At 34.8% G+C, this 19,529-nt stretch overlaps 2 protein-coding genes across 12 annotated transcripts in view; one reads left to right on the top strand and one right to left on the bottom strand.

Moving 5' to 3' along the window:
- Positions 1–19,529, top strand: part of LOC110261071 (uncharacterized) — an 856,894-nt gene that overhangs the window by 657,480 nt on the left and 179,885 nt on the right. The window contains exon 9 of the mRNA XM_084969796.1: positions 4,537–4,615. The gene's annotated coding sequence lies outside the window, so the exon portion shown is untranslated. The remainder of the gene's footprint in view (positions 1–4,536; positions 4,616–19,529) is intronic.
- Positions 1–19,529, bottom strand: part of WDR72 (WD repeat domain 72) — a 215,829-nt gene that overhangs the window by 126,050 nt on the left and 70,250 nt on the right. For all 11 annotated transcript variants that reach the window (XM_013992975.3, XM_084969784.1, XM_021095093.2 and 8 more), the window contains one exon: positions 7,741–7,943. In XM_013992975.3, coding sequence (XP_013848429.3) covers positions 7,741–7,943 — 203 coding nt within the window. The remainder of the gene's footprint in view (positions 1–7,740; positions 7,944–19,529) is intronic.

Raw genomic sequence — 19,529 nt, 5'->3', positions numbered from 1 at the left:
ACAAAAAGTCCTTGAATGGTTGTGAGTAGGTATGCACATTATTACATAATGAATATTTTCTAAACTATCTCTCCAAAATAATTAATGCAAATGGAGGCAGATTTAAAAACATGCTTTAATACATTATACTACTCTGTCCCTCGATTAATCTAAATACAAAATAAAAACGTCTGACATGTTTAACTTATTAATATTTCTAAGTTAGATTCTTCACTCACAAGTCAATTGATAAATATATTGAAATATTTATGGAGTTCCTGTCGTGGCACAGTGGTTAACGAATCCGACTAGGAACCATGACATTGTGGGTTCGATCCCTGGCCTTGCTCAGTGGGTTAAGGATCTGGCGTTGCCGTGGCTCTGGCGTAGGCTGGTGGCTACAGCTCCGATTGGACCCCTAGCCTGGGAACCTCCATATGCCGAGGGAGTGGCTCAAGAAAAGGCAATAAAACAAAACAAAATATATATATGTATATTGAAATATTTAATTCAAGAAGAAATTTATTCCTAGATTTCCATGTTTTATAGGGTTAATTAATATTGTTGGAGTGGGGAGAGCCACTGAGGTGAATCTAGGCTAAATCTAGTACCAAAGAATAGCATAAACATTTATTCAGTGAAAAGGTTTACTTTAGAATTAACAGAAGAGATAATATTTTTTGAAATCAACTAAAACCAACACAGAACAAACCTTTCCTCTTGAAGAAATCAGAACTGCCTATCAGCAATTATAAAAACAATAACACTGACCTTGAATCAACCTTAAAGGTCTTTCTACACAATTATATTATCAGCTTTATGAATTTTCAGTTGCTATCACAGTCACAAATTCAATAAATGTAGAGTTGGTCAGTAATGGGAATATGGCTATTTTAATAGCTTTCACTGAAAGATGCTTTTGAATAAGTACACATTTACCAGCTTTTTCCATGTTACAAATGACAGCTCTTTCAAATCCTGCTTAGCACACCTCATATGAAGACTTATGACATCTCAAGTAAAAAATAATAATTCAAAATCAAATTCAGTCTAAAATTATAAGTGATTTAAATAAATTACATATGCAATTTAAATAAACTATGTCTGTAACAGTCAGCTGAAAGGTTTTTATACTAGGGAATTTTTTAACATAAATATCAGGATTCAAAGTAAACTCCTGAAACATTTTTTTCGTCTTGAATATATAATTTTACTTCCTCTTCTATATATCTTATATCTTATTATACTATCTTATACCCTATTCCTCTTCTTATATATCTTAAATATAACAGCTAACAACAGCAGAGAAATCCAGGGAAAAAGTCCTTGTGTGTGGTTATTGTAATTAACAGATTCAATATCTATTACCGCCAGTCAGGTATCATAGCAACCCAGTATTGCTGAAAACTGCTAGAAAAATCTTCAAAACCAGCAAGACTTTGCTTTAGGGAAATCTTTAGCAACACAGGGGACATTACTGGCTGTCAACATCTGTGGGTGTTGCTATGGGCACAGCCACAAAGAACCCTGCCATCTATACAAAAAGGTATACACACAGAGAAGATGGGAGAGACACAGAAGATAAATTGGTAAAAAAAAAAAAATCCAAAAGAAGAAATAATTGCCCTGGCAATATACAATAGGCACACAATTTTGAGTCCATGTTTTACACTAGTTCCTTTCTATTGTAGCTGGAGAATCCAAATTCAACTTAACTGTAATTGTGACTAAACATGAGCCAGGGGGTGGAAATAATATCCTAAAACTCTACACTTGTACGATTTATCACAAATCTTAATTTGAAACTCAAAAGTGAATTACATTTAAAATAATATTTAAACTTCCACTTATAAACCCCTGATAGTCGTTTATAAATCTACAGAATAGAAAAGAACAGGTTACCATGAACAAGAACCCAATATTGATTTTTCGGCAGTGCAGTAAGGCATCTCCATTCTATTTGGCTGCTGTCAAAGCCACTCTTTAACAGCTGGAGTCAAATTGCACTATTTACAGCAAGAGCCCTTGTCAAGTGGACCATAAGTAGCCTAACAATACACTATTCAAATGGCACTTTGCCACACAAATTGCTGACTTGATGAATAACCTATGTCAATGACTAAGGCTAATATAAAAGTTTCATTTTTATGAGAGGTTTTACATTCACACATTAAGTAAGCTTTCTTTGAAGAACTATTAGGCTATATATTTCAGGCCTTTGGATGCTGAAAATAATTAAAATCTGTTTAAATACATCAAGGGAACTTGACAACATTAATATGGATCTGGTGTTAACTACATTTGTCACACAAGTCAGAACAGTGCCCTTCTGTTCCTGGCACTCCCCACCGGCACGTGCGGAATAATGTGGGGCTTAGACCAGCCGCACACCATGAAATAGGAGTATTCTCCTTTTGTGCCCCTGATTTACATGGCCAACGAATGTTTAGATACAAGCAAGCCTTTGAAGTCCAGTGAGGAAATTCAGGATGCTTCTATGTGCAAGGCAGACAGCTGGAGTCATTTAATGGTGCAGTTCCTACTTTTCACAACGTCTCTAAGATCTCCTGCATTGGTTTTGGAACAAAGCTGTGATATGCTTTTCATAGTTTTCTTCAGCAATGAGGTAACTTAGTATCAAAAAGGTTTAAACTCATGTCTCAGAGTGAGAAAAGGGATAGCCTTCATAAAGTACCTACCAAAAAAATTAAGTACTACAGAAATTTTTATTTAACTTACAGTAGTTAAAATTATCAAATAAAATTCTTAACAAGAAATGGTTATACTCTCAAAAATCTGCATCAACTCCCATGTGTTCAAAAAGCAAATTGCCTTCTATATTTCTCCACTATTGTATATTTATTTCTCTATTCTATCTTACTAAGAAGGATGATATCATTTAGGCGCCAAGTTTAAGCTGGGATTCACTAAATCAAAACACTTAAAAATCTTATTCAGTTGTTTATATAGAGAAATTCCTATATTTTCATGAAGGGTTTGGATGTCTTAAAAAATCTCTTTTCTTTTAAAAGTATATAAAATTGATGGAAAATATTTTCTGCATTAGAAAAAAAATAGGCATAATGTTGCTGTTACATAAAGAGAATATACCAAAAATTAACTACTATTCAAAAATGTGAAAATTATCATTCTATATTGAGGATTTGTCCCTGTGTAATGCAATTAACTGTTTTCAAATAAATATTTGTTCTTTTGTATAATATATTTTGATAATATAAAAAATTCAATAAAAACTGAATTAACCTGCAACATGCAACATTGCCACAATGAATTATTATTTCAGATTTATACATGTAACGTTGCAGGTGAAATTTTCAAATCTCACAATTAAGAAACTACTCCAGTTCCATTTTGGTTAAGTTTTTGTGTCATAAAATATGAATGGAACTAACGTTCCATTCTAATAAAATAATTATAGTGGGGTCCAATTTTCCTTTGGTGGCCTATCAGTACACCATCTGTGTTTTACAAGAGGTTGCAAGATAAAGCTCTAATAAAACTTTTCAACAAATGGCACCAAAAAAGGCATCACGCTAAAGGTTAAAAAAATACAAGCATATTTCTAGAAAGCACAACTGGAATGTAAATAAATATAAATACATTATTTATAACTAATTTTACATATTTAGATTAAGATGAATGTATAAGTACATTATTTTTTAAAAAATTCAATTTAAATAATTAGGAGGTATAATGTGCTCATTTGTTTTCTACAAAGGACAGATTTCCAAACATATGAATTTCATGAATTCTATCAGGGAACAGACTTGATACAAGGTTTTTGAATTACATTGCTCATAGTGCAGAAGTTGGATTAAGTTGCTTTATTAAAAATTCAGATACCTAGGGAGAGGGTAGTTGTTGGCTAGTTGGCCAGTTCCTCCTAGTATCTCATGATCGTCAAGTCTAGAGGACTGTCTAGAGCAGAAATTGGCAAATAATGGCCAGAGTATCAAATATGGCCCACTGTCTGAAAGTTTTATCAAAACACAACACACACTCATTTGTTTAAGAATTGTCTATGATGGCTTCTGTGCCCCAGGAGGAGAGTTGAATAGTTAGAACAGCAAAAAATATGGCCTGCAAAGCCTAAAATATTTACCACCTGGTCCTTTACAAATAAGTTTGCTTATCCCTGGTCTAGTTCAACATTTGTCCAATATAAATAAAATGCAAATCACATGTATAATTTTAAACTACCAGTAGCCATGTTAAAAAACATAAAAAGAAACAGGTAAAATATTTTTAATAATATATTTTATTTAATCCTGTACATCTAAATGTCATTTTAACCAGTGGTTCTAGCCAAATTTCAAGTGCTCAATAGCCATGTATGGTTAATGGCTGCTATATTAAACCATGTAACTCTAAATAAGCAACCGGGGGGAGCTATTGGGGACCCATTGTATAGAAAATTGAGGCGGGGGGGGGGGGTGGTTGTTTTGTTTTGTTTTTTAAAGGCATTCTCAGGAAATTACAATGGGTCTAAATTGTGGCAGTAAAATAATCCTGTTTATTCTTTTATTCATTTTACAGATAAGAAATGCAGAAAAAGAATTGACAACCAACCAGCCAATACACAAAAAAAGACCTTCCCTCATTAAAATATGAAAAGGTAACAAAGATTTCTGCCATGTAGAGGTAGAAGTAGAGATGGTTTTGGTAAGGCTATTTATTTTCTACTTCGAGGCTAAATTCCTCCCACTGCAATTTAAACATTTTCTATCTTGTTTTATCCTCAGCAGAATCTGAGAAAAGCAGTTCCCTATCACTAATATGATATTGTATTCCTTTAAATCCTTTAAGACTCTGGCCCATTCCTACCCCAAAGTGTCTCTCATTTCTCTATCTAGCTGCACAAATTCAACTCCTACAGCATTTCAAATTGGGTCCATTTTCAAAATGTTTTATTGTTATTCTCTGTTCTCTTTAAAACCTTTTCCCAAATCTATATGCACTCTTCAAATGCAAGAAGAAAAAGTGAATACAGCATCCTAATAAATTCCTAATATTGCCAAACACAAAGAACACACCACACAGATATCACATGCTATTCTTTCATTTACACAGTACACTCTACCATTAGAAAATATTTCACTTGTGTTTCACTAAAATCCACACAAAAATTTCTGAAACAGAGCAACCCTAGATAGTTCTAAATTTCACAGGCTTATTGTCTCTCATTTCCCAGCTCTGAAATAAGTGTGACTTAATTCCTCTTCTTTAAATCTGATTTTTTTTTTCTTACAGAAACTAATGAAGCACTTTACTATATGAACAAAAAAAGAATGGAAAATTTATAAGCATTCTTAAAATTTTATGCTTATCAAATTTATAAATAAAAGATTAAGATAACAATCTTAAAGGCTTAATTTTAAGAGGATAAAATGAAGATGTGCAGTACATAACTTAGGAGAAGCACAAATGAAAATAGCTCTACTTAATAGTAACCAATAATAAGTACAGTATATAGAACAAAGGAAGTAATAATCCTGCCTAATTTGATTTTCCAGTGCTATAGAGAGTAAAAGTTGGAAATTATAGTCATCTAAAGTAAAGCAGCAGCTAGGAAATAAAGTTGGAATCAGCCTAAGAGTAGGAAAACAAGACCCTGACATTTTATTGCTTCCTAGAGTCAAGAAAGAAAGAAAATTACATAAAGAAAATGAAATCTATATATACTATTATCACCACCTCCAAGAAACTGAAAAAATAGCAATCAGCTCACCTTCTGGGAATTAAACTAGTAAAAGAAGCACCTGATGAATGAGATTTGTTCCCACAAATCTGACATGAATGAGTCAAGAGACTTATCCAAGCTCTCATCTACTATTCTAGCATACAATTAGAAAGCAACAAAGCTACGTTAAGATGGGAATGCTTGGAAGTTAGCTGGGCTCACTCACTGGGCTTTATTTACCCCAACCTTAAAATATATAATAAAAGTATGGTTCAGTTTCCCACCTTAGGAGATTAGGACCTTATCACTTTCAACTTCAGTTGTGAATGCTAAAATTTAAAAATTTTAATTGATATAATTGTCCTTATAAAACATGACTTCTTTCAAGTTAAGAATATGAAAAACGTGTGGAAAATCTAAAAATAATTTGACCTAATGAGAAAAGGAAAAAAAAAAAAAAAGAAAATGCTGTGGCCTTATCACTGATTTTAACATCACCAGGGGAAAGCATAAGCAAAAATTAAGTGGCCTAAATGGAGTCAAAATTTGGAATTTTTTTTTTTTTTTTTCACTGTGTATCAGCCTTGACCAAGGGATATAGTTCCTTTATGGGCTGAAAGAGATGACTGCATTAGACTCTTAAGAGTTCAGTGAATGAATACCCCTAGGCTCTGACTCCATGCCTATCAAGGGATCCTCTGTTATAATTTCACCTCCTTCTCCCCCGCTTCCTATAGCTTTGCTACAGTTAGAATGTGCTGAGCAATGAATTGTAATCATATGTATCATTATAAATTAAAGAAGTGTCATTCTAGTTTATATATTCATGTCTTGGGTGTTTAGTTAGTATGACTCAGTTCTCAAAATATTGACACTCTGGCCTCAATGATAAAATCTGATTCAAGTCTTAAAACCTACAAAGCTGAGGCTCATAGGCTGCTGCCGTCACCCCCACCCCTGCAGCTGTGAGGCACAGCTTGAGTAGACAACTGGCCTTTCCTGATGACACAACCTTTTGCCTCTAACTATACACATACACATGAGATACAGTCTTATTTAAAGTCCTTATTAATGTTATTTTAAGTCTTCATATATCATTAAACTAGTGGAAAATGTTAACAACATATAAATAAAAATCAGCTAAAATTTGACTTAAAACCCCCACTTTTGGAAATATATCCTATTGAATAATACTAAATTAAAAAAGCTTTAGATTCATAGATATGTTATTCCTAAAGTGAAGTATAAAATGCAATCCATAGGTTAAGCCATAGGAATAGTATAGTTATACACAGTAAGAGTATGATGTAGCCATTAAAAAGAAATAGATACTATTATGAAAATATGTTTACATGAAAAATACTTTATTATATATGTGCATATAAGTAAGATAGTTGCAATAACATGAGGAAGAGATAACTTGGAGGTGCAGATGACAAAAAGATGGAAGAATCCTTTACAGAAATTAGATTAAATTGCTATGCCATGTTGAAAACTGAAAAATAATCAAGCTCATGCAAATTTCTGTGAAGCTGGTTGACTTGGCCTATGAAAGTGAATGCAAACTCTATCACCATGTATTAACTAAGGCTTGGACTCCTAAAGAGTTAGGGATGCTAGAGATGCTGAATATATCAAAATATTTGTCCAATAATCCAGTTCTTCTAATGCCTTTTTGGCTTACTTATAATAAGCATTTTTAAAAGAGATCAAATACCCAAGTGAAAAATGAATGGATCCAGAGCACAGAATTTAGGTTTTTTTCCCCCTCTTCATTAAAAACCATCTAGAATTCAAGATTTAATATAAAACTGGCTCAATTTTGATAAGCCAGTTTGATAACCTGTCTTGTCAGAAAAGAATGCTTTACTCATTCAAAAATAATAATCACTCAAAAAGTTATCTGATTCACCCAAGATCTCTTGGTTGGTATGTCTAGTAGATGCAATAATCTCTGAGTTTTAAATTTGCCCTGATATTTAATGGCCACATATTTATGAAATACTTCTTACTTGGAGTTGATAGTGTTCTTTGTGAGCAGCAGCTTGATTTGAACTTACCTTACATGAAGACTCCACCTGCAGACCAGGGCAAGGTATTGGCCCAAAATGGTAGGAGCTGGAGGACTTCTGCTCTATACTTTTGTGCTTATGTGTCTCTGAGGCAACTGGAAGTACAGATTCAGGCTTTAGAAGCTGTGAATCATCACAACAATTAAGAATAATCCTTGCTCTTTCTCCGGTTTCATGTCTTTCCAAAGTACCTGGAAAACAAGGTTAGAAATAAAAATTTTTGCAAAATATTCACTCCAAAAGAATGAAAAGAAAAAACACTCTTAACAGAAAATCACAATTGTTTGTTAGCATGCCTTACTGTCTCCTTGCAACCAAAAAAACAGCTTGGAGCTTTCTGTAAATTATTCAAATCATCGTCTTACAAAGGCTGAAATTATAGACTGGAAAAGCTCATCTTCCTCTTTGTGCTTTTTCATCCACTGAAATCAACAGGGCATTCAATAGTCGTTAACAGTAAAATCTCTTACTTATCATACAGTATGCAAGTGATCAATAACAAACTACTATGGAATATTTTAGTGCTGTCCTCTAGTGTTCCAACTAACAAACAACAGATAGTCTACAGTACTTTGCCTGGGTTTTCAAGCTTAAAATGTTTCTGTTGATAATATAACATTTAATGGAATAGGTCAAGTAAGAACATACATGCTTTGTATTACTACTTCCCTCACCAAGTGCCCTCAGCTTCAATAATGCAGGCCACTCTAGGGTTTTGTTGGTGGTGGCGATATTGCAGATATTGTTGCTTTTATATTTTGGCTTTTATTTCTTACGTTATTAGAAGAAAAATATTTTGCCCCATTCTCTGTCATTCTTGCAGTTTCAGAATTTCAAGGGGCTGACAAGTTCAATTTAAAGTTAACAGGAACAAGTATCATATAGAGCAAAAGTATTAAAGAACAATTCACAAAGAGTATTTTTATACAATGCAGTGTCATAAAACTCAGTGAAATCTCAATAAATATCAGTTAATCATGACCACTGTCTCATCTTAGTTGGGTTCATTTGCATTATACACACTGTATTAAATATATACCCTATAACCTATTAAGTAAAGCAGCTAAGGAAAATTAACTTGACATAGAATCTAAACACAGAATTTTATATCATTCCTTTCTTATTAATGAAAAAAGAAGTAGTACTATTTCCTAAGAAGGAAAAAGATCACTCTTATTGATAATGTTAAGACAATATCAATTATTTTAATTATAATAAGAAAATAGAAATATTGCTTCTCTACCCCTATGTCTTTAGCTTATATAGATCTGAAGATCATGACTATTCAACCTTTACTCATTTTTCCTCTCTTTCACACTTTTCCTTTTCAGCAGTAAACTACCTTTATTCAGTGTTTTGGATTCTGAATCACTAATAGTTACTATGCTAAAATATTGGGCAGAAATTTAGTCTCTGGTCTTTTAAAAGTAATATCTTCTCATTAAAACATTTCTACATTCATATATTAACATATTTAACACATAAATCTTATAAACGTTATTTCTCTAAGCTTTTCTTTTCCATCAAAATGGATATATGTTCAACAAATGAATTGGACAGCAACATCAAGAAAATCCTTTCTTTTAAGTATGATGATAAGAAGAGTTTCTCAAACCAAAGGTAACAGTCATTACTACGTTATTACTTCTTCATGAAAATGACTGCAGTCCAGAACTTGTAGTTGCAGCATCATCTAAAATTCACTGCCTTTATGAGGGGTCTCTTTGAATGTGGTGACACTATGGGTATTTACTTCTCATAGGTTTCCTGTGGCTCCTCAAATTGATATTTTAAAAAGATTTTCAGGAGTTCCCATTGTACCTCAGAGATAGTGAACCCAACTAGTATCCATGAGGATGCAGGTTTGATTCCTGGCCTTGCTCAGTGTGTTAAGGATCCTGCGTTGCCATGAGCTGTGGTGTAGGCCAGTAGCTGTAGCTTCAATTCCACCCCTAGCCTGGGAACTTCCATATGCCACAAGTGCAGCCCTAAAAAAAAAAATCCAAAAAAAAAAAAAAAAAAAAAAAAAGAAAAGAAAAGAAATAAGAGGAATCTCAATTGGAAAGGAAAAAGTAAAAGTAAAACTATCACTATTTGCAGATGGCATGATAGTATACATAGAAAATCCTAAAGACACCACTAGAAAACTATTAGAGCTCATCAATGAATTCAGTAAAGTTACAGGATACAAACTTAATATACAGAAACTTGTATTTCTATACACTAACAATGAACTGCCAGAAAGAGAAATTAAGGAAACAATCTTTTATCGTCACATTGAAAAGAATAAAATATGTAGAAATAAACCTACCTGATGAGGTAAAAGACTTGTACTTGGAAAATCATGAGACACTGATGAAAGAAACTGAAGATGAGGCAAACAGATGGAAAGATATACCATGTTCTTGGATTGGAAGAATGAATATTGTTAAAATGACCACATTACCCAAGACAATCTATAGATTTAGTGCAATCCCTATCAAAATACCAATGGAAGTTTTCACAAAACTAGAACAATTTTTTTTTTTTGTCTTTTTTGCTATTTCTTGGCCCACTTCCGCAGCATATGGAGGTTCCCAGGCTAGGGGTTGAATCGGAGCTGTAGCCACCGGCCTATACCAGAGCCACAGCAACGCGGGATCCGAGCCGCGTCTGCGACCTACACCACAGCTCACGGCAACGCCGGATCCTTAACCCACTGAGCAAGGGCAGGGACCGAACCCGCAACCTCATGGTTCATAGTCGGATTCGTTAACCACTGCGCCACGACGGGAAGTCCAAGAACAAATAATTTTTAAATTTGTATGGAAACACAAAAGACCTCCCAGTAGCCAAAACATCTTGAGAAAGAAAACCAAAACTGGAGGAAGCAAGCTTCCTATATTTTGAAGACTATATTACAGAGCTACAGTCATCCAAATGGTATGGTACTGGCATGAAAATAAACACATAGGTCAATGGAACAGAATAGCCCAGAAATATACTGATGCAGTTATGATCAATTAATATATGACAAAGGAGGCAAGAATACACACACACACACACACACACACAAAACAGTCTGTTCAGTAAGTGGAGCTGGGAGAATTAGACAGCTACATGTAAAAGAATGAAGTTAGAATATTCTCAGATGCCATTTAAAAAATAAACTCAAAGTGGATTAAAGACTTAAATTAAGACCATAAACCATAAATTCCATTTTGAAAATAATAAATTGATTTTCTAACAAGTTCAGGACAATAGCTTTTGTCAAAACCTTGACAATGGACAGACAGAGATTCCCATGTGTACCAGTTACCAATTTATTGCCTCTCAGTTACAAATTCACCCTTTACTGCCTGCTCTGAAAATGGAGGTGGGCTCTTTAAATATTTTTCCTTTAACAGTTGGCACAATGTTAACCTTTGTGGATAAAAGGTGCTGGAAGTCCCCAGTAGAAGAAAGGGTTTTACTTCTCAGATCTGGTGTGCTCTATTGTAGCAGTGTGAGTGGCTTCTTCCCCAGTACCATGCTCCTGCAGTGCATGTCAGCCACAGATAGCAGCTTCCCTTGGCATACTCTGAATGGTTTTCTAACAATGCCTCCAGCAAAGCATCTCCCTGTGAACTGCCTTCCCTAGTACCTTAGAAGTCACATTTCTCATAACTTCCACCACACCATGCCAGCTCCTCTACCATCCAGTGAGCACCGTTATGACCTCTCCAATAAGGTCAGGATCTTAACCCTGGGGGCAGGGAGTGCTCTTTGGGCAGCCAAGGACAATGGTTGCTCCTTAAATATGCTATTCCTATACTGTTTAGAGTTTTCTTTAGTTCCTGTTAACCTATCCCTTATACTCATATTCTTTATGATGGTTACTAATTCTTCATATTAAATGATCTCTGTTTAAATTACTGTGTCATTTCTCTCTCTCAATAAGACACGATTAATATACCATGATAAATCACTTTTGAGACAGAATGTTCCTTTAAATACATACCTGAAATTGTGGAATTTACACTACAGGGATATATTTAAATTGTTAGAGTGAGTCAATAGCAAGAAGAGTAGGTGTAATGTAAATAGTAACCTAGGAGGGTGGGAGTGACCCCAAGGGGTGCCTTTCCAGTCTAATAAGCTGTCTTCTTTGACAAGAGACAGAGTAGTCTCTTTTGCCTGATATTAAAGAAATATCACAAACTGAAGGCTTACAAAATTGCTTAATTCAACTTCTAATTTCAGGGGACCTAGCACTTTCCAAAGTGAACTCAGTGATCATTATATATTTTTTATTTTATACTGTACTACATCAGGAATATAATTTAACTCACACCTTCTCTTCATTTGGATCAATCTGAACATGATAAGGAAAGATGTAGACATGTATGTGAGTCATATACTATTGAAAGTGACAATACCATTTCCTCTCTCAAAGTAGATGTGCAAAAAATACCATAAAAATCTATCCCAAGTAAAATCTTCATTGTATAAAATGCTTTCCATAAATATCTTACTTTTTTCTATTGCTCATTTTTTAAATTATGAGTTTTCATAGAATTTGTTTTAATTCTAAATTATACAATAGTATATTAGAGAATGGAAACAATCATAAGAGAGTTTAGAACAATTAACGTCCTAAAAGAAAATGAAGAAAAAGTGGCAATGGCAGGCATTCAAAGCAGTCCTTCCTGATCCTAAATTGCCTATTTCCCAAAAAGCCAGTGCACAGAAAGATAAGAAGCAGCCAAGATCCTCTTTTCAGAGCCTAGATCCACATTGACATTATTTCCACTTGTATATCCTGTTTTCATCACTGTTTCAAGCACCCTATAGCATACCTAACCACATTTTCCTTTTTACACCAAAACTTTCTCAATGACCCCCTTTGGAACCATGTGCCTACCTGTTGTCTTTACCCGCTGAGGCTGATGGCCTGGAGACATCAGAACCAGCAGGTCCTGCATTTGAATCCTGGTTTTACCATTACCTGTTGTGTGGTCTTGGGAAAGTAATTTAACATTTCTATGTCTTAGTTTCCTCATCTATGAAATAGGGATATTAATAATTCCTTCCTCAAGGGGTACTATGAGGATTATATTAAGGAGATATGTAAAAAGTCAGACTAGGTTCTGGCACACAGTGGGAGCAACACCATATGATAGCCCCTTTCTGACAGGCAGGGGGTTCTCAGCCCCTTGTGAGCAGCTTAACAAACCTCCTCAGCTCTGTGGCTCTGGGATCTGCCTCACACTAGGCCTTAGCTCACTGAGCATAAGATCAGTGTGGTCTCCACTGCCTCCTACATGAGGCTCAAAATTCCTCAATCAGCCTTACTCTTAGGGTAGGTTATAATCAAAATCAGAAAGGATTACACATTTGCCTTATGTCTTCTTCAGTAAACCAGACTGGAGTCTGGCATAAATTAAAGGCTAGATAAATACTTCTCAGTGGATTATATGACATCAGCAACCTGGCTGATTTTCACTGTGACTACACCTGGGGTTAAATCCAAACGCCTTGACCCACAAGTCAAATTTGGGGAAAAAAAAAAAAAAAAACTTTGAAAATTAATTCTCCTCTTATGCCTTATTTTCTATCTCAGCTTCTTTATTTTGCAGAGTTTACTACATCTATAATTGGTATATTTTATTTGCTTGCTTAAATTAAGGGCTGTCTCCCTACCAGATGTTAAACTATTTTTTAGCAAGCATGTATTCTATGAGCTTGGTACAAAGCAGGGCTCAATGTGTACTCACTGAATGAATACTCTTCCAGTAGAAGGAGGTGACTGTGAAAGTACTAGAGCATACCAAGGTCTCAGTGTGATAGAAGAAAATGCCAAATTCTATATAAACTTCAACCTCAGAGCCCAAGAGGGGTCAACACTGGGAAAAGCAGCATTTGCATGCTTTACACCTGTCCCAGGTCTCAGCAGTGTGGCCACGTCCTTCCTAATGTCCCAAGAATCTAGATTTGGAAACACAAGTAAGACTCTGTGATTTTTTTTTTTCTTCTTTTTTTTAAGGACTACACTCGCAGTATATGGAAGTTCCCAGGACAAGGACTGGATCCGACATGCAGCTGAGACCTACACCAGATCCTTTAACACACTGCACCAGGGTGGGGATCAAACCTGTGCCTCCACAGTGACTCGAGCCACTGCAGTCAGATTCTTCACCCACTGTACCACGGTGGGAACTCTTGAATGTGATTTTTTAACTTGACTTGTGCAGTAGCCATTTCTTGCCCAAAGACTGCTAGTCTATAGAGAGCAAAGAGTAAGAATATGGCAGAGAGAGGCAGAGAAGAGGAGGTAGGGAAAAAGAAGGAAAGAGAGATAGTGGGGGGAGGAAGGGAGAGGGAAAGAGAGAGATTGATTTTGATTAATTAAACTTTCTAGTTCTGGTTTTAGCCCCTTCCTAAGGAGTACTGCCCCTGAGGTCTCTACAATACACTCCTAAATCTTTACAATAAATACCTCTTTCTGGTAAAACCAACTTAACTTTGCTTTTAATGCTCGCGAGTTACCTAAACGGCCCTAATAAAAAGGGCACAGAGGAGATGTTTCCATTGTAGTAAAGGTGAAGTTTGAGAACATCCAAACAGACATGCAAAATTCATACGTGCACTTCAGAGCAGAGAGACAAAGGCTTAAGCATTATCAGCAGATGAATGAGGATTAAATCCCCAAGAAAGAATGTCATCTTCAACAGAATTTGAAGAGAGATGTATCAAGAGACCAGCACAAAACTTTTAGCAATTGCTGCACCATAAAGAGGAAAGGAAGGGAAGAAAATTTAGAAACTGTTGTAAATACAGCCATATTTTAAATGTATTGGGATTGTTGATATTTACAGGGTATCTACAGTTTTTTGTTTTGTCTTTAATTCGGGCAGATAATCAATTTGTAATGTGCCTGTTATGAAATCTAATTTTGAAGTATCAGGCTATTTTAAAGCAAGACTTGTTCCAGGAAGGATTAGGCCTTCAACTGTGATAGAAGAACAAGGCAGAAGGTAAAGACAATGCATTTAGGTGTCATAGACTTGAATATCTACATAAAGAAAGGGAAGAAGGGACAGTGATGTTTTACACTTTGATTCCCTTCCAAACAGCCAGAGGCTGTTCCTTTGATTTTCTTTCTGTTATAATCTGCCCATGTTTTAAATATTTTCTGTCTTCTATCTAAATATTTTCAACTCCCGCTAATACTTGCTTTACAAAATCAACAAAATTATCATAGCCTGCTATCAATTAATGAATAGTTTTATATTACATATTTTAAAGCCCCAGCCAGACAAACTTTGTTCTACAACTTAACAAATAGGTCAACTGAGTCGATAAGAAAAAACAATAGCTATTATCTCGAAATGGACAGAATGGTTAAAAAAGAAATTGTAGTTACTTGATGACACTTCTGGAGATAATAATAAATCAATTAAGATTCAAAAACAATATTCAGATGGGTTAACTTTTTATCATGATGTACAAAAATATTTTATTTACTTAAAATTATACATAAGTAAATTTGTAAGTAACTGACTTATTATAACTCATGATGTTCTCCTCAGAAGACTACTATAGAAATAGTATTATTACAGAAACAGAAAATCCTTGTAGCACACTAACATCACATATATTGTAAACCAAAGGATTTTAAATAATTTTTAACCAAATTTTTTTCACTTAAATATTGTACTTATTTGGGGATTGTGAAAAAAATAGAATTTTGTAAATAATTCCCATTATATAATTAGTAATGAATATCAATTACACTTATACAAAAAAAGATTAATAGTGAGAAAATGTGAGCGGACAAATTATAGAATTAGCTCTTTTTTCTACATCAGACAGACAAGTTTTAGCTGAAACCACCATAGTATTGAACAGTGATTAAGAGGACAGTTATATTTCAAAGTGACTCTCTCTAAGAGAATAGGCCAAAATAATGGCCTCACTACCAAATTTAGTAGTCAAATTAATAAAATCAAGTTTCAACAAAACAGCTTACTGACAGCTATAATCAAATTCCATGTATCAAGAAATTTGACCACTGGGTCTGTTATAAGATTTATCATCTAGCTTCAGTTGCACATGAAGTTCAGTGCCTTGCTCACAGAAGTGTATGGAGATTGACCTGATGCCCTCTTCCTAACAAAACCATTTCACAGTTACTGCATCTTACTCCAGAAAATGTATAACTAATGGGGATTCTGACCACGGACCCGGGACCCTGAAGGTCTCAAACTTAGCTAAATAGAAAATAACAGAAGGGTGGGGATAGGGAATGGATCGGAAAACATTAAATTAGGCATAAAGACATGTACCTTTGTGCCTAAATGTATTTGAATATAATAAATTCAGCTTAAAATAGATTGCTGAGGATGTGGCTCATTTTGTTCTATATAAAAGTCCTAATATGATAAAATCACGACTGGCTTCACGTCAACCTTCTATACCTTAAGGGTATATAGAATACATTTTTACAACGTCTCTGACCACCATGACCTTAACCCCAGCTTTGCCCCTGCCTCCAGCACATTCAGAGCAACTCTGGGATTTATCAGCTGGGCCACACTCAACCCTCACATCTAATTCTGACCGCTGACCTCCAGAAAATCAGAATAAAGGGGTAGGGGCGGGGAGGAAAAAAGAATCAAAATAAATCTCAGTTTAATGTTGCTGAGATATATAAAGATTACAAATAATGCATTAATTTTAAACTAAGGTTTTTGATAAGGTATCAACTTATTAAATATTCCTTCTTTTTAAACATGTGCTAATAGCATAGAATCTACTATGACTAAATTTTAATTTTTAACTTTATTCTAAGACTTCATATAATTTAAAACCAAGTTAAAAGGTGCATGTTTATGGAAAAGTACTTCTATATTATGATATAAAGAATATATTTAATTAAATTTATAATTACTTAGTATATACAAAACATTAAAATTATACTGCTTCTAGGAACTGCAAAATGTCATTCACTCTGTTTTGTTTTAATTTGTTTACACCGGGCATGCTTAATTTTTAATTTTAAAATATTTCAAAAATAAATTGTTCCCCTCATTTTCCTTGTTGAAGGTTATGTTACTTAGAGGATACAATATCCTTAAAGAGATTTGACTCTATCATTTATTCACTTCTGGTTTCATTTAATTTAATTAGGTAAATATCTTGCTGAGTTTGATACGGAATTTTTCCTAAAAAAAGGAAGGGTATTGAATAAGGGGAAATCAGGGTACAGTCTCCTGAATAAGGTGCTCAATGAGGGGTGAAGTCATACGGAAAGTTTTTTTTTTTTTTTTTTTTTTTTTGCTGGAGGGATATGGTAGTCATGAGAGGACAAAAACATTTTAATTGCAATCAGTTTTCCCTTGGGACATGGCAGTGGTTTCCTTTAGGCAAAGAATGAGTGACCACAACTCCAGCAGGCATGTGAGGGTCTGGCCTGAAAGCACCAACTCTCAGTGTACCATCACCATAGACCTGCTGCCTCCCAACCCCCCGGACTATACCATATTTCTGCATCTAGTTACCCAAAATGCTTCTCCTATCTTTTCACTATTCCATTCCATGGTTTCATTTACCCATGGGAACCTCCAGAAACTCTCCTATCTGAACATCAGTGTTATGGACAGAGTTCTACAAATAACCATCAATAACCCTCATCCTTAGGTGATTCCTTCCCATGTGGATAAGATGATGGCAATTCAGTGACTATATGGCAACAAGTCACACTACAAATATAATTAAGGTTTCAAATTTGTTGACCTTAAAATAGGGAGATTATTCAGGTGGACCAGGCCCAACTAGCAAGAATTTTCTCCAGCTGGTGGAAGAGGGGGTCACCAGAGAGATTTAAAGCATAAGAAGGATGCGGAGTGCCATTGCTGTATTTGAAGACACAAGAATCCACATACAAGGAGCAGAGAATGGACCGTGGCCTCTAGGAGCTGACAATGACAACACCGACAGTCATTAAGGACCTCAGACCTACATCCACAAAGAACTAAACTCTGCCAACTACTGACTGAACTTGGAATTGAATTCTTCCTCAAAGCCTCCAGTACAGAGCCCAGTTGGCTGAATCTTGAATTTGACATTGCAGACTCTAAGCAGAGAACAAAGATGAGCTCACTGGACTTCATCCTTACAAAACTGTGAGTTAATAAAAGGTTGTTCAAGTTGCTAAATTTGTGGTGAATTGTTACATAGCAGTAGGAAACTAATGCAGCTAGGACCTGTGGCAGTCCTTTTACTTTGGACCACAGATTTACACCTCAAGTTTTATTGCTGTTGTTTTTCACTATTTTGTGTGAAAGTCCTGCTGCTTAAGCAAAATAAATAACTAAATACATAAATGTGAAAAGTCATGAAAAAATAAATGTGAAGATTGGCTAGGCATTTCGTACTTCTTAATAACCTCCTCCTCCCACTACTACTCATGCTCTGAGTAGTAGATACCATGAAGAGATTCATTAAATAGTTGTGATTAAGCAATAATATACTACATCAAAAATGTTTTTTAAAATCAGTTGTTTCAGAAGGAATTATAAATTTTTTCTCCTCCTTCTCTTTATCATTATCATATCATCATCAAAATTCCCTTTAGCTACTATTAACTGCATATATTTTAAACTTTGCTTAGCACTTAGTATACATCTTATTTAATTCTTAATGCAGGAAGGTACAACAAAACGGAGGTTCAGAAAGGATAAGTTTCAGGGTATTTGTGCATCCTGTGGTTGAGGAAGTGGTCAGGGAAGGTGTTTTGACTAAAAGCTAAGGAAGGGCAAGAAGAATGCCATGCATCAGAGTTACATTTCCAACTCAGACCATGAGGACTGGCATGTTCAGGGCTGAGTTTAAAGTAAATAATGTCTGGCTGGCAAATAAGGAAAAGAGAATTAAAGAAAGTGTCTGACTGGCAAGGTAACCAGTTAGGAAATTTTTCAACAGTCCATGTAAAAGATGATGACAATTCCAGTCCATCTGGCTCTAAAGTATTTTATTTTTAAATGTTTTTGGCACTTTTGAAGTATATTATATAGTTCCACGTTTTACATAATGCATACGAAATAAAGGTAGAACGCAATTATCTTTCAAATGATCCAAGTTCATCACTAGACATCTCGACAGTATAAAAGCTAAGAAGCATTAATGCCTCCTGGAACTGTTGATCAGGACTTGCATGGAATGCCTATTTAGTTTACTTATTTAGCCAGTGATCTTTGGTAGGTTCTTACCTCTATAGAACCACTTCCTTTTTCTTATTCTTTAGCCAGAGCATTTTATCTTATTCCTCTCACCATCATCACTGTTTCTGTAGTTTATAATCACTGCCACTTCCTCTAGGTGGTTTATATGTAGTTGCATATACCTTATACCATGGAAGGAATCTTACAGAATATAGATAGGTTTTTTTTTTGGTATCAATCATTGTCCTACCAAGTTCCAAATTAGAAAACATTAATGAAACATAATTCAGCTTTAAAAAGGATATTCTGACACCTGCTAAAATATGGATGAGCCTTGGGGATATTGTGCTAAATGAAATAATCCCAACACAAAAAGACAAATTCTGTATTTATTCAATTTAAATGAAGAACCAAGAGTAGTCAGATTCAGCTTCATAGAGACAGAAAGTAGAATGCTGTTGCCCAAAGGCCTAGGAAAGGGAGTAATGAGGACTTATTTTCATTTTGGTAAGATGAAAATGTTCCCAAGATGGCGACGATGGTTGCACAATAATGTAAATGTACTTAATTCCTCTGAACTGTGCATTTAAAATA

This window comes from Sus scrofa, chromosome 1, assembly GCF_054392235.1.
Source record: "Sus scrofa isolate SSC_HxYL_T2T_F1_AM1 chromosome 1, Sscrofa_HxYL_maternal_Yorkshire_Landrace_v2.0, whole genome shotgun sequence".
NCBI classification, from domain to species: Eukaryota; Metazoa; Chordata; class Mammalia; order Artiodactyla; family Suidae; genus Sus; species Sus scrofa.
The sequence above is the reverse complement of the archived record's forward strand: the minus strand, read 5'-3'. Positions and strand labels throughout refer to the sequence as shown.